This window comes from Paroedura picta, chromosome 15, assembly GCF_049243985.1.
Source record: "Paroedura picta isolate Pp20150507F chromosome 15, Ppicta_v3.0, whole genome shotgun sequence".
Taxonomy (NCBI): Eukaryota; Metazoa; Chordata; class Lepidosauria; order Squamata; family Gekkonidae; genus Paroedura; species Paroedura picta.
The window spans coordinates 7,542,193-7,558,201 of record NC_135383.1 but is presented as its reverse complement, the minus strand read 5'-3'; the positions used below and the strand labels follow the sequence as shown (position 1 = coordinate 7,558,201).

At 49.5% G+C, this 16,009-nt stretch overlaps 1 protein-coding gene across 1 annotated transcript; it reads left to right on the top strand.

The window, feature by feature from the left end:
* The first annotated feature begins 1,961 nt into the window (after window positions 1–1,961).
* CAMK2N1 (calcium/calmodulin dependent protein kinase II inhibitor 1) lies at window positions 1,962–6,660 on the top strand. Its single transcript, XM_077312009.1, has 2 exons — window positions 1,962–2,268; window positions 5,059–6,660. The coding sequence occupies exons 1-2, from the start codon at window positions 2,100–2,102 to the stop codon at window positions 5,127–5,129; spliced, it is 240 nt and encodes a 79-aa protein (XP_077168124.1). The 5' UTR covers window positions 1,962–2,099; the 3' UTR covers window positions 5,130–6,660.
* Window positions 6,661–16,009: the final 9,349 nt, after the last annotated feature.

The following is a 16,009-nucleotide window of genomic DNA, read 5'->3' as shown; positions in this document are numbered from 1 at the left end:
TCCCACCATTTCTGACTCTCCCGCCCTCGTCTCCTACGTGGAGCTGAGCCACTAGGAATCCGCCATTCCGTATGGCTGACTTTTGCACAGTGGGCCTGCACAACTGATCATGGCATCTGGTTCTTTCACCGCATCTCCCCTATCATGTTATTGACCTGCACATGGCAAAGCACTCCAAAACAGCAATGTTCATGTAATGATACTTGTTTGCACAATTCCTTCCAGATGGATTTTCTGCCCTGTCTTATTGAAGGGCAGGTGTGCAATTGGTAATGCGGGAAGAACCGAAAGGACAGAAAGCCACACCGGCTATGGACTCAATGGGACCAGATGAGGGCCTACGGATGCCCTAAGCATGGCCCAGCCCTGGTGCCCCAGCCCTTCCATGGCTCTACGGGCAAGACATTAAGATGCCAGGAGTGCTGGAGGAGACCCCGGAGATTTCAAAAAGCAGTTTTCTACCAGGCTAGACCCCACAACTACATTCAATATAAACACAGGGGTTTTTTAAGGGTTGTGTTGCGGCTTCCTATGGCTTACTGCTGTTTAGTCTTAAATTAATAATTTATAATCTTAAAGAGAAGTAAGATTTAGCAGCAGCCCCCTCTCACCCCACCCTAAAAGTACCTGTGGGGCCCTCCTTCCGTTGACGCCCTGGAGACCTGCTTATTTATTGTTTATTTGCTTATTCCTTAATTCTTAACTTTTTAAACCGCCCTTTCCCCCTGGGCTCTAGGCGGTTGACAGCGTCCACACAGTCACGGCCACTGTCAAAGCGATCGTCGTTATATAATCCTGCCCAGCCCTCTCTTTCCCCGCCGCTAGTTCGCCTTTGCTTAGGATGTCTTCCTCGGGAGGAAGCGGCTGAATAGAGGGTCAAGCGCCTGCAACGTACAGGGGGGGGGGGGTTTATCACATCCTGAGAGACTAATTCAGGGCCCAGACTCAGGTGTGAAAATGCAAAAAATCAGCATTTCCAGCGCAACATCCCGGAACCGGGGTGGTAGTGGAAGAAACCCTCTATTCCTTGGCCCGCAGCTTTCGGGAACCCCCTTTCCTAAGAGAGGTAACCGCCTTGGGGATCTGCAGTGAGACCTCAGCCCAGCAGCTGGACACGCAGCCTGGGAAAAGAAACGCGCTCTGCACATGCCCAGGAACGCGCTCTGGACGTGCTAAGAAACGCGCTCTGGACATGTCCAGGAACGCGCTCTGGACGTGCCAAGAAACGCGCTCTGCACATGCCCAGGAACGCGCTCTCGATGTGCCAAGAAACGCGCTCTGCACATGCCCGGGAACGCGCTCTCGATGTGCCAAGAAACGCGCTCTGCACATGCCCAGGAACGCGCTCTCGATGTGCCAAGAAACGCGCTCTGCACATGCCCAGGAACGCGCTCTGGACGTGCCCAGAAAGGCGCTCTGCACATGCCCAGGAACGCGCTCTGGATGTGCCAAGAAACGCGCTCTGGACATGTCCAGGAACGCGCTCTGGACGTGCCAAGAAACGCGCTCTGCACATGCCCAGGAACGCGCTCTGGACGTGCCCAGAAACGCGCTCTGCACATGCCCAGGAACGCGCTCTGGACATACCCAGGACCGCGCTCTGCACATGCCCAGGAACGCTCCCTTCTTTCGCATCCCTCCTTGCAAAGGCGCCCGCGAGCGGAGAAGCGCGCCCGCTGCAGCAGCAGCAGCAGCAGCAGGAGGAGGAGGAGGAGAAGGCGCGCGCCCGCTTGCCTGCGCTCCCTCCCTCCCTCCGCCCCGCCGCCCCCCGCGCAGCCCAGGCGGCTCTTCCCGGGATCTCGGCTGCTGCTCGGCTCTTCCCTCCCCCTGTCCCTCCCTCCCTCCCTCCCGCCTCCTGCCTCGCCCGCCCGCCTCGCCGCCGCTTTGCAGCCCAGTCTGCCGAGCATCTGTCCCCGGCGCGCGCTTGCCCCAGCCGAGCCCGAGCCCGAGCGAGAGGAGCGCCAGGCGAGGCTGCAGCGACGGGGCGACCCGGGCCGGCCCCCCTCTCCGTCTTGCGGCGCTCGGCCGGCCCGCGCGGGAGCTCCCGGCCGCCGACAGGCAGACCCCCCCTCCGTCCCGGCCCCGGCGAGCGCGCGAAGATGTCGGAGGTGCTGCCCTACAGCGAGGAGAAGCTGGGGCCCTACGGCGACGGGGCGGACGTGGGGCAGCTCTCGTTCACCTGCCGCTTGCAGGACACCAACAACTTCTACGCCGGCGGCCAGAACAAGCGGCCGCCCAAGCTGGGCCAGATCGGCCGGAGCAAGTGTGGTGAGACATTTGTGTTTGTGTGTGTGTTTGTGCAATGCAGTGTGTGTGGTGGAGAAGCCCGGGAGGGAGTTGTTAGCTAGGAGGGGGTGCTTTTTTTGCCCCCCCCCCTATATAGCCTGTCTCTGGGTAAGGGATTTTGACTCCCCTCCCCGGTCAATTTGGGTTCCACAGAGGCTCAAACTCCAATGCGCCCAACTTTTATCCAGAAGTGTCTGCGTTTGCGACCCTTTTTAAAAAGGGATCCCCCTCCCTTCCCCTGAATATTTTATTCTGCATCGCCCTCCCTCCTGGATTTAGAGTGCAATCCTATGCACCTGGGCTTGGAGGTGAGCCCTTAGGAAATGCCCAAAGGCATCCAATTGCAGCCCCCTTAAATTCAGCCGAGGGCTTCTCTGCCGCAGCATCCACCCTAACCCTCTCCCTACCCCGAATTTGGGAGACTCTCCAATTCTACCCCACCCTGCATGTTGATTCTTGGACCGGGCACTGAAGGTGAAAAGGATCCTTGAAAATGTTTTGGGATCGCCTTATCTTGTGATTTCCCCCCACTTTCCCCCCCCTGCTAGGTTAAACCCTTTAACTTTATCTGAATTGAGCACATTCCTTTTATTTATTGATTTGCTTTACATATGCCCTGCCTTTCTTCCCAGTGGGCAGCTCCCACAGTTCTCCTCTCCTCCGTTTAATTATCAGGACATCCCTCTGAGGAAGGGGAGGCAGAGAGCCTGCCGGTGGTCCAGGGTCCTTCGGCAAGCTTCCTTGGCAAAGGAGAGATTCGAACGAGGATCTTTCCGATCCTCGTCCTCTCTTGCCACTATACCGCACTGCCGTATTAATCTCCTGCCCTCTGTGGACGCTGCCTTCGATGCAGAGTCCCTCTCTTGGGCATCTATATCAACACACGCCTGCCTGCCGGGTTACCTACCCTGATTCACCTCTGGCCTTCATTTTCACGCCGGGCGTGCCCATCGATTCTGTCTTCCATTTCTGGACCTTTGGGATTATACCTGAAATGCATCAACACTAGGACAGGCAAACCACGTGCTCTGGAGTCGCTGGTGGTGATGCTGGGGGGGCTTTCTTGATGGGCACCAGCCCTGCGGTACCCACCGCTAGGAAAACTCTTCCTTAAAAGCTGGCCTGAGAAGGGAATAGGAATTCGTACCTCCTGGGGAAGTCACTGCCTCTCTGGAAGAACCCCAAATCGGAAGGAGGCCTTTGAGCTCTGCTTCAGTGGGACCAAAGGGGTGATTGCGTGTGTTTGTGTATTTGTGTGTATGTGTGTGTGTATGTGGGGAGGCTTGTCACTTTCTCTGCTGTGCTTGGATGCGTACAAAGGGAGAGGAGCAAGGGGCACGCATTTGGACACGTGTGCAAATACTCGCTGCACAGAACTGGTTTGTGTGTGTGTGTTGTTGTTTTTTTTAAAAAACCCTCTGCTTCCGACTGCAGTGGATACAGAGGACTCTCCAGAAAGGCTTGCAAAAATATTCCTGATGCACCCGTCAAAGCAAAACGTTCCGGATTTGAAAATGAGGCAGCTGCAATGATGGAAATGAACAGATTAGGGTGGGGGTGGGGGAGTCCCTACATGTATTAGGTCGTGGTGGGACCACCTGCATGGAAAGATGGTTCTCTCGAAAGCCCACCAGCACATCTGTCTGCCACATTGGAATCCTCTCTTGCTCATAGCCCAACCTTTGCAGGAGCAAAACGAATGTTTATGGGGTATCCCTTTAGGTAGATGTAGCAATCTTCTTAGCCACACAGCATTCTTTGTCAGGCAGGGACACCAGCACTGGGTAGGGAGGTGGGTTTAAAAGACAGGGCATTGCCCCGGCTAGGGGTTGGATCCTAGACCAAACCCTCCATTACTATTAATTCCTTTATTTATTTACTGTGCAATAAATGAGCTGGGATCCCCATCCGGTTTTCACTGGAGGGGGTCCTGAATCCCCCAAAGATTTCAGTGCTTCTTGTCGATCGGCAGAAATCTGGAGAAATCCCTGCAGCTGTTCAGTTTGGGACTGCAAATGGGGACCGACCCACAGCATTGTCTGGCGTTTTATTTTTACAATTAATCTCCCTTTAACAGCCCTTCATCTTCATGGTCAGGGGGTTTGCTTTTATTTCTTTTTGTCTCGGTGACCTTGAAAGACAAGATTAGGGACGTAACCCCCTGTGATGGGTAGAATTCCTTGCTACTGGTATCGCAGTTCCTCTTGAATAAGGTCTGATCTGTGATCTGTAGTCTTTTCTGAAAAAGATCAGACATTTCCTGGGCCACCCTGAGCAAAAAGAACCTAGGGGAAGGGTCCATGAGCAGGGTGTGTGTGTGTGTGCCTGTGAGTATAAGTGGGAGTATACAGATTTGGAAAAGGAATGGAAGAGTCACCAGCAGTTCTTCTGTATGATGTGGAGAAATGTTTTGCAGCATTCGGAGTGAATGCTTCCACCCGAATTTCCACACTGCACCGTATCCTGGGAAGTTCTCCTCTGCGAAATTTAGCTATCAAGTTCATTTTTATCCTATCTATCCTGCAATGAGCTCAGCACATGATTCAGTTTTCTTGTAGCCTCACAACAATCCTGTGAGGTAGGCGAGGCAAAGAAAGAGAGAGAGAGGGGGGGGGGTCCAAGCTTCATGGCAGATTTCCAGTTTACAAGATCTTCATTTCATACCTCAACACTCTCCCACCCATTCATGGTTAAATGAATGAAAAGTCTTTTTGTAGAAGACCTACAAAACACAGCAGCTTGCTTTCATTGTTTCTGTTTTTCTGCTTGCAGTCGTGATCGAAGATGACCGAATCGACGACGTGCTCAAAAACATTTCCGAAAAGCCACCTCCGGGCGTTTAAATCTCCCCGCCGAGGCGTTGAGTCACAAGGAGGGGGAATAAGATCATTTTACCTTATAATGCGTGTTGTTGGGGTAAAAATAAATAACTAATCGAACAACATCAAAATGAGGGGGGGAAGGCAAACCAAGAGCGCACTGAAGTCCTTCTCTGCTAAGCCAGTGATCTCTCTTGCGAATTTGCAAATTGTATCTTAATATCTGGCCCCGAAGCAGACGGAGATGGCTGGGGAAGGTGGCTTTCGATGGCGGGCTGCCCCGTCCTCCCGAACCAGTCAAAAACTGAAAAGAGCAAAATAATTTTGTTTTAAAAAAAAGTTCGAATTACAAAGTCCAGGTTTCAGCAATGACATGTAAATTAACAGCAAGATCCTTTTTCCTTGGACGATCGATACTGTGCAGTTTTTGATCTGGGGCTCTTTCCCCCCCCTACAAAAAAAGTCCTGTAAAACAGTGAATCAGCAAAACAGTATTAGGGGGTCGACTGTCACTGGTTAAGGTCGTTTCAAATAAGCACTTGTTTACATGGTTGGATCCTGCAAAAACAATGTCATGCACTTACCTAGGAGAATCTCTACGTTTCCATTTTTTTTAAATGTCTATATTCTTGGATGTCAAGGGGTGGGGGGGAAAGAATGATCTATAATTATTATAAATATATATAAATAAATATATATTTAATTCTAGCTATCTTTTAAAAGTCTGGATGGAAGGTGAGCAACCAAAACTTTTCTAAGGAAGGGATTCTATTGAAGAAGGATTCTTATTTTTTATTTCCTGAAAAGAGATTATAGAACTGGTACGTCTCTCTTGTAGCGCTTGGTCTCCCTCGGCTGGTGCAAACAGAGAGATTTAATTTTATAGGTGTAACTGGAAAGAGGGAACTAAGTATGTTAGCTTTTTTTCCACTAACTTATTGAGCAACCCGGTACATGGGCAAGCTCAGATTTCCTCCCCCCCCCCCCCAATATTGTGACAAGATACTCTCTTTAATAAAACTATAATTAAACATGTGAACATTTTTTAAAAAAAAGAAAAGGCAAAAAAAATTCTAATTGTAAAAAAAAAAAACCACACAAACGTTGTGCCAAATATCTTGAAATGCCATTTTCTTTTCACATTTCTTCTTTTGTGATCTCAAGTCTCTGTAAAGTTGTGTTTTGTACCCAGATTCTGTCTTTATAAGCTATACTGACTGACTTTATCTAGGTATATGAACCTCTCTCTATTGATAACAGCTGATGGGGGGGGGAAATCTTCTCAAATTTGTTTCCTTTCTCTCAGTTCTTCGTTAAAAAGAATATATTGTGTTTTTATTTTATTTTTGCATGACTTGCAAAAGAAGAGAAATGTGCCTCCAGAGGAGAGGGATTTTGTTTTGTTTTGGCCGTTTTGTTTGCGACTCTCGAATGCTTTTGTGGGGAGGGGGACCCTTGTTCTCTGTTCTTCAGACCCTGGCGTCTTGCACTTCTGCCTACTTCACAGGGCTATTTCTGCAGTGTACAATAAAACAAAGCGAAAACAAGGCTAAAACTGAGCATCTCTTCTTTCGCCGAATCGCTTCCCCGTGCGTTTTACGGCACGTGGACTCCATCCGATTGGGAACCCGTATTTCCTTTGAGAAACCCAGGCTGAATGTTCAAGAAACATTCTCCAGGCTTCGAGAAGCCCCACAAGCGGCGAGATCCTGCAGGATATGCTTGGGAAGCAGAGCTGTGGACACGCCCACCTGGGGCCCCTCCCCTTCCCCTTCCCCTTCCCTCCAGGCCCGTCATTGGCCATTTTGGGAAGGGGGTAGACATGACCATATACGGTCATATCGACCGTTATTTAACTCCCACCCATTTGGGAAACCCTTCCAGGGCCGTCAAGAAACTGCAGAGTGAGGTCTGCAGTTCTCCCCTTTTGAAAACTGATCTGACCGTAGAGATCAGGTTCCGTTGAGAAAATGGCTGCTTTTGGAGGGTGGTGATCCTGGCAGTATCCGCATGCTGAGGTCCCGCCCCTCGTCAAACCCTGCTCTCTCTCTCACCCCCAAAATCTATTTCCCAACTCAGAGCTGGCAAGCTCCTTTAGTTGGGTGGTCTCTTCTACCACTTGATACCAACCTCTAGGCACTGCCCCCCCCTTCTTGGGGCCCGCTATCACCAAGTGCATGAGAGAACCTCAGTTGATGGTAGGAACAAGAGTGGGCAATGATGGATCCCGGCTTGTGACCTCTTCAGGCAGCAGTAGGGAGGACTGGAGTGGAGAAAGCCACACGCTGCTCTTCTTGGTGTCGGGGGAAAATGGCTACCCTGACACAGGTGAGTGGTCAAGGACAGGTGTTGGGATATTGGCCAAGCAGACATCTGCCCACTTTTCCTCACCATTGGTAGAACATGGGGAGGGGGCAGGAAGGGCCCATCTCAGGAGGAGCATCCTGGGTTCAATTCTTTGATGATGTCAAGAAACAATCCACAACGGAAGAAAGGTGGCAGGTGACCTTGGTTAGAGGCTCCCAGGAGCAATGAGGGCCATCAGGACAGCCCAACAGTGCAAATCCCTTGGAGAAGATGGCAGCTTTGCAAGGTGGTCTCTATGGTATACCATAGAATCTCGGAGAAATGGAAGCTCTAGAGCGGGGATGGCCAATGGCTCATGGTCATTGTAGTCTATTGGCAATTGGAGAGCCACAATTTGGCCGCCCTGGCTGCTCTAGAGTGTCATCTGATCTTCTTTGCTCTCCCTCCCCAAACCTCACTTTCCTGAGGCATTGCCTTCAACCTCCCACCCACACTGCTGGCCTATCATATCTCAACTCCTGTAGGAACAAAATGCAGAAAGGCTTGCAAGACAATGATTCTAAAGGTGAGTTAGAAATCAGAAATAGAAGGAAAAGGAAATGGAAATCGGCCTTCCAGGAGGAGAAGCAGGTGCGGATTTCTGAAGAGCGAGCGTATTCTTGGATCTGGATTTCCTTAAAGGCTGTTTACAAAGACGGATGGAAGATCCACAGAACAGCACGAACACACACTGCTGCCATATACTGAATCCGACCCTTGACCCATCAAGGTCAGCAATGTCTAACTCAGACTGAGGTCTTTCACATTACCTGACTTTTTAAAAAGTGGCCATGCTGGGGATTGAACCTTGGGATCTTCCACATGCCAAGAAGGTGTTCTTCTGCTGAGCCACAGCCCCCTCCGCATCTTAGGGAGTATAGCTAACCACACCACTGGATGGGGGGGGGGATTCCTACAACACCCTCCCCTCTGAGATGACAGCTTTTCAGCCGCATTCAGCTGCAACTGATCCGGCTCACGACGGCAGGAGACATTTTATGTTGGTAAGAACCAAGCCAGGGCAAGCCAGGAGTTTTGACACCATGCTCGTTAAAAAAAACCTGCTCTTTTTGGCCGATTCTGCATTTCCTAACTAAAGGAAGCCCGCTTCTGAATTGCTCCTTCACTTTCCCGCCTCCTTCACAGGCCCAGCTGTTTCTGGCAACGGGAAAATTTCGCCGGATGCCGTGAGCCTACCGCCTTTGGGAGTATTTATATGGCCTACTGCACAGAACGCTTGAGATCTTGAGTCATAACATTGAGTGCAGCATCATTAAAGCACAGTCTGAGTCATTGCGAGGCCCGAATGGGGGCGTGACAGGGACGGGTGGCACAGGGAGTGTACAACTTTACGCCCGTTCAGAAGCGGAAAACCAAATTAACGGAGTCCTTCTGTATCCTTTTACCAAAGGCCGACTCTAGGGAAGACTTGGATAGCGCTAGAGAGAGGATCCTTTTGTAAGGCTAGCTAGACTTGTCCTGCTTCAACCACACCTGGCTCCAGCCCCACCTATAGCATAACCGGCCTCCAGGTAGTGGCTGGAGAGCTCCCGCTATTACAACCCATCTCCAGATGACAGAGAGAAAATGGTTGTTTTGGAAGGAAGAGACTATGGCATTCTATCGCATTAGAGTCCCTCCCCTGACCAAACCCTGCTCCGCCCCCCCCCAAATCTCCAGGTATTTCCGAACCCACAGTCGGCACCCCAAACTTCACTGCCCTTTTTGCCTGAGGACAACCCTCTTATTTAAGGGAACAGGTATGGATTAATATTCTGCAATCACTAGATTTGAGTCCAGGAGTATCTTAAAGATCAACAAGATTTTTGGGGGGCATGAGCTTTTGAGAATTGATGTTCTCTTCCACAAATATAAGCTGGGACAAATCTTCCCTGAGTCCTTATATTCCATTCTGAAGGTGGAGAGGTGTTGCCATGATATGATTCCCCCCCCCCAAACTGAATAGGGACCTAGGATACTTATTTCACTACAGATGCCAATTTATCTGCATTTATGCCCTGCTCTGATGAAGCTGATTACATTTTGCATTGTAACTTTGCATCCTGACTCCCTTCTCTGCAGCATCCCTCCTACCTTCAGATTGGGAAGGCACAGGGGAGGGGGGGGGGCTCCATTCCTCCTTGAATCCGACAAAGGAAGCTTTGACTCTCAAGAGCTCATTGTATCTGTTGGGTAGCCATGTTAATCTGTCTGTAGCAGCCTGAAAAGAGCAAGAGTCCAGGAATGCAGTGAAGACTAAAAAAAATCAGTGGCAGGGGAGGAGATTTCAGGAGCTTTTCATACCTTGTAGTGAACTTTCCATACCCTGCCACCAAGGTTGTAACAGGGTGTACAACAGGGTGTAATGCCACAGGCTCTGTCTCCCAGAGCGGCCATTTTCTCCCGGCCAATTGATCTCTGTCCCCTGGAGATCAGCTGTGAGTGTAGATCTCCAGCCACCAGTGCTGGAGGAAATTTTGTTGAGTAAGTTTTTGCAATGACACAGTCCCCAGGTTTAGAAATGGAGTTGTCTACATTACGAATGCCCCGCAATCTGCCATGATTTTGTAAACAGGCGATCTGTTTATGTGTTTGTTCTTTTTGAGGCACCAAGTAGTTGTGTTCAGTATTTATGATCTACCAGAGGCCATTCGGAAGCAGAGCAAAACAGATCAACATGGAGCCATGTCTCAGCCATTTGTGACAATCTCTCAAGAGCACAGTTCATGGTTTGGAAATCTTTCAGAGTATATCGTCTAGATATACGTCTACCTTTTTCTTATACTCTGAAAATGGCTATACCCGCTTATTTCAATTGAATATGGGTCACTCTTCAAGGGACTGGGAAATGATATAAGCAACTTTTCAGACTGCAAATATAAGAGTGATACTTAACTGCTTTCCGATGGATTGAGGATTTGACTCCAAGCCCTGGTTCCTCCCATTATTAAAAAGGCCCACATTTTAATATTGGCTTACATTGAAACTATATTCCTAAATGTATGCTAAAGCAAAACCATTTTAATGCTGCAATTCACCACGTCTTACCACTAAGTATTATTTTACTCTCTTGGTACATTCTAATCTAGCATTTTTGCCAAGGAGCTAATTGAAAATCTTTGCTAAATGCACACAGACATAACCTCTGTTGTTTGCCCCAACATCCTCAAACTTTGGGTAGCAGTCACACTTTTATTCTGAATTAAAACCGGAGGGGTGCATGATTACACAGCCCAAAAGGTTTAGCTTTAGAATGGGTGTTGATAATTATGCTTCCTCAGAGCAGCCACCCCCATGCGAAGAGTAGCAACGTGCAGAGATGCAACAGTCAGCCTCCCTCAGGTGGCTGGACATTGTGCTGCAACTCCAAATCAGAAGGAGTCAGCAGTTACCCAGTTTTCTTGACGTCAAGATACCGAACAGAATTACCTTCCCTCTTTGGAAGGTTATTGCAATAAGGCAAAAACACCGTAAAATCCTTTTACAAGGTCAAAACAGGGAAGGTAAGATATCTCATGTTTAAAATCAGTAAATAGAGACACAACAGGCAGCCTCTTCTGTGGTTTGTCACTGCAAGCGCAGAATCACAAAATGTGAACGTGTGCCCCCCCCCTCTCTTGGGCTATGTGTGTTGTGTTCAGCAAAGGAAGATGATAAAGGATAAATCCACAAAATGCTATTAAACACACTGCTTCATAGTACACCCCCCCTGCACAATTTGGCCATGTCAGGGAAGCCGCGCCTTCCCCTTCTGGATGACCTGCAGTATCAGCTCCTAAAGTAGCCTTTTCTGCAACGGCATCTCCACGCATCACCGAACGAGCTGAAAAGGGAACCGAGCCCATTAGCCCGGCTTTGAGCAAGGCAGCTCCATTTTTACGATTGCTCTGATTCTTCCTCTCGTCAGCACAAGCTGATGAGGCTTCAGGCTTCATGCAAACAACAGCTGCATTGTTCGGGAAAGTCAGAACTGGCGAGGCCAGTCAAAACAATGAACGACATCGCTGCCCCCAAGTACTTTTCTTTGGACTGGAAGGACCTGGTCTAAAACCCACCACACAAGAGTGTGGCATAGTAGTGCACTGCAGTATGGCAAAGGGGCAGCCTACAATCTGGGAGATCCAGGTTCGAGTCCCCCCACTGCCATGAAAGCTTTTTAGATACAGTTGCCAAACTTCTGGTAGAGCCTGGGTATCTCCCGGAATCTCCAGCCAGAGATCTGTCTTGGAGAAAATGGCAGCTTTGGAGGATGGGTTTTGTGGCTTTTATACCCTGCCGAGGTCCCTTCTCTTCCCAAACTTCCAAACTTCCCACCTCATATCTCTAGCAATTTTCCAACCTGCATTTGGAAACCCTGTCTCCAGGTGTTTGGGGGACAACCCAAAGTACTACACAAAGTTTTCAGGAGGATAAAATGCATGAGAGGAGAGCGACATTGCAGGTTGCTTGGGTTCCATCTTGGGAAGAAAAGCAGGGTATATATACATATATATATATATATATAGAGAGAGAGAGAGAAAGTAAATTTCCTAGCTTGACCCCTGCTTGGGGTTAGAGGAGCTTTCTAGTCCACAGTAGATCCATAGTTAGATGTCTTCTGCTGGGAACTTGGTGGGGGCAGTCTGAAAAGCTAATCAATCCCATCTTTGGCTCTTGACCAGGGGTAGTCAAACTGTGGCCCTCCAGATGTCCATGGACTACAATTCCCAGGAGCGAATGCTGGCAGGGGGCTCCTGGGAATTGTAGTCCATGGACATCTGGAGGGCCACAGTTTGACTACCCCTGCTCTTGACCAATAGATTCTGCTCGCTAGGCCCCACCCATCCCCTTTGCCTTGACTCCCCCGCCTCTCACCTGCTGGTTCTCACCTGGACCCTCCCTCTGACCTAGCCAGAGGGCCAGACTTTGAGAGGCAGAAGTTGTTGGCCCTACAACCAGGGCTGACATTTGCTCTGAAAGCCCATGCCTCTTGTGACAGCAGCTTTTGTGCAGCGTGGATTTTGTTCTGGAAACGGAGCGGCTCCCCAATCCACAGTAAGACAGCTGCTCTGGTTTATAAAACTAAGCTTGCTTGGAGGCAAAAAGGGAGGTGGGGGGGGCAGAGAAATAGAAATAGATTCTGGCTGCGATAAAGCACTGCGGGTTTTTCAGCATGTTAGAACTGGAGCAGAGGTAAGGATGGCGAGGAAATGCAGCTGCCACACGGAAAGGGGAAGGCGCCCTCCTTGTCGTCAAGATGTTTTATTTCCGTGTCCAACTAGATGCCTCTGGATGACCCCAGTCCCCTGGTTTCTCCGGCTGTATCAGCTGACTACACCTGGCTCTTTGAAGAAGGCACAGACACAATACTTTGACATTTGCATAGACCATTGTCACGGTAACAACCCTGCAAGGTAGGTTGTTTCCATTCCTGTATCATCTGGAAACAAAGTGACTGGAGATGAACAAGAAGGTTGGCCTGAACCCAGGTCCTTGTGAAGCCCCTTGACTATACCTGGGAAGGATTTTTAATAGCACTGTCACTATCATAGTCAGTAAGAGTTGCCATCTTCCATATCAGGCCTGGGGAGAGGAAAGGGAAGGCGATCATAATCCTCTTTGAGAATCCTTCAGGTAGAGAAAAGCGGCATATAAGAACCAACTCTTCTTCTTCAGTAATATCAGGGCTCTCTCAGCCTCACCTACCTCACAGGGTGTCTGCTGTGGGGAGAGGAAAGGGAAGGCAAATGTAAGCCACTTTGAGACTCCTTCGGGGAAAGAAAAGCAGCATATAAGAACCAACTCTTCTTCTTCTTCTTCTTCTTCTTCTTCTTCTTCTTCTTCTTCTTCTTCTTCTTCTTCTTCTTCTTCTTCTTCTTCTTCTTCTTCTTCTTCTTCATTCCCAAGATCTGACAAGCCTCAGCTAGCCTGAATCATCAAGGTAGTCCTATAGTACAGCATTCATAACAGTCCTGTGTCTTGATTCTCTTCTTATGCATCAGGTGAGCTGTTGGCTAGTTTATATTTCTTTATCCACACCTGTACATTTCATAGTTTGTTCATCTTACAGGTGTTCATAAACATTTTAAAAACAGCAGCAAAACTGCCTAGGGGACGTCGTGATGGCATGGAGACTGGCCAATAGGTCCTTCCCAACATGCCGACAGTGCTTCCCTGTTCTAGGTGAACGATTTCAAAAGCTTACGGAGTCAGTTTCTCCTAACTTTGTCCTTAGAGCAGAAAAGAGTGGATTTGCTTACAGAGCAGAGGAGGTGTGACCGAAATGTCTCCACACTTCTTTGAACGTGATATTGGACGTTAGCAACAGCCTGGGAGTTATTCTCCCACAAGGGTATGGAATGGTATTTCGCATCTGATAATATTTAGCAGATGACACCTTGCAGGGTTTCATCTTTGACTCTTGCCCATCCAGTGTGGCCAAGAGGCTAAGGCGGGACGAGTTCAAAGCAGACAGGAACAGGTAGTCTGTTTCTTTGGAGGGTCTGGATCCACTTTCGTGGTAAATGGTTTGCAGTGGACACCGCCAGAGCTGGTTAAGAGCTTTGGGCCACTCATGGATGCAGCCTTACTTTTTTCTACACTAGCGGAGTGCAGAGTCCAAGAGTGTCTTCCATTAGCCATCGGCTCACAACCTCCCTCCTTTCTTAAGCCGCTTTCACACTGTTACCTTGCCCCATCTCTAAGTAAGGTGGGAACTGAAGATTTCATACTAGGAGGAGGAAGAGGAGAGGAAGCGTGAGCCAGCCCTTAAAAGGAATGCATTGCAAAGACCCATGCTAACCTGCAGAGGCAAAGTAGCTCCGCCCAACAGCTCATGTGTTGCTAGGAGACTGCAAAAAGAGCTCATGCATACAGAGGCAGTGCCACATAAGGGAGCATTGCAGGCAGCCGGTCAACTGATGTGCCGCATCAAAGGAAAACACTGGATCAAAATGGTTCAGACATCCAGCACATTATAAAGATACAAAAATACCCTGCTGCGCTTTGGCCACAAAACCGTGGTAAAGAGCTCCTTTGAAAGTGCCGTCAGACTGCTCAGTTGGACACCTTGGGGTTGGATTACTGTCGTGCACTCTCTGTTGGGCGTCCCTTGAAGACCACCTGGGCAACTCCTTCAGAACACAGCAGCCTGATCACTGACAGGGGCTGGCCGGTGGGAATAAATCTTGCCTACCGTAGAACAGCTACGTTGACTACCGGTTTATTTCCAGGGCCCGTGGAAAGTGCTGGCTATGCCCATTAAGGCCTTTCACAGGGATCCACAGGTCACCAGAACTGTCTCTCCTCATATGTTTGAATGTGTCAATATTGCTGAGTCTTCCCTGAAAAATTCACAAGTCTTTGGCTCTGCACCAGGGGTTTCCAACCAGGGTTTCCTGGAGTCCTGGGGCTCCCCATCCTTTCCCCTATAGCATTACTGTGAGAGCAAGGAACCGGCCGTTCCCATCGACCTGGGGGGCAGCATCCTTGTGTGATTGCCAGGTCTGGGAAAGGGGTGGAGCCTGGAGGCCTACTCCTGCCTCAGCCCCCCTCCTCTCTCTCCCTCTCTGAGTCCTCCTCGGGAGTGGCAGGGAAGAGTAGCCAGGTGACATCACTTCTGGCCTAGTTCCAGGGCTCTTCAAAGCCTGAAACATATTTTAGGGCCTCCCCTACCCTCAAAAGGCCGATCAGCACTTATGCCAGCCCTGGTGAGGGTGGGACCTCCACATTTCTCAGTTTGCACTCCTGACAGGCAGAGAGGCTGGGTATGCCTGCTGGTGTTTCACAGGCCACTGGGGAGGGTGCCAGGATGACGCCAAGCCAGAAGTGACATCATGACACTCGGGGCGAGGCGTTTGGATTTGTCAAAGCTCTACGGCAGTGTTTGACAAATCCTACGGCATCACCCTGGGTGTCAGAAGGCCCCTTCTGGCTTTCTGCCCAAAGTGAGGTCACGTGCAGATGGAAAGATGCCCATGCCCCCTCTCTCCCTCTCCCCCTCCCCCACAGGGCCCAACCCGGTTCAACTGCAGCTGGGGGAACGAGGAGGGATGGGAATTGGGTTAGATCGAAAGAACACCAGGGAGAGCCGCGTCAAGTTCTGCACAGCAGCGCCCCGAGAGAGAGGAAACCGCCCCTTGTCTCTTTCTCCGCCTGCACGATAATTTCACTAATAAAACAAGAAGCTGGCGGAGGGGATTTAACATCTCATCCCACTAATCTGTAGCTTCCAGAAAGCATTCCCTGAGCCGATTTTGAATAATAGTTTGACGGAAAGTCAATCTGCAGAAAAGGCAAAGGAAGAAAGGGGTGGGAGAATCTTGTGTGTGTGTGTGTGTTTGTGTGTGTAATTCTAAGCTTCATTGAATTCCCCCCTTTCATTTCTGACTCTGCAAGGATCTTTCACCATCAGGTTCTAGACCGCCTGATGCTATCTCAGGAGGGAAGGGAGAGGAGTGAGGGGAGGAGAAAAATGGCCAACCTGTTCTGAACTTTAATTTTATTTGTGCGTGTATGTTTTCAAATGCCCCACAGCTGCATATATGATCTGCAATTCCCTCTTCATGCACAGAAGTAAT

Bases quoted from the DNA above. Each gene is read 5' to 3' on its own strand.
- CAMK2N1 (XM_077312009.1), top strand. From the start codon at position 2,100: ATGTCGGAGGTGCTGCCCTACAGCGAGGAGAAGCTGGGGCCCTACGGC. The intron at 2,269-5,058 runs GTGAGACATTTG...TTCTGCTTGCAG, and splicing joins GATCGGCCGGAGCAAGTGTG to TCGTGATCGAAGATGACCGA.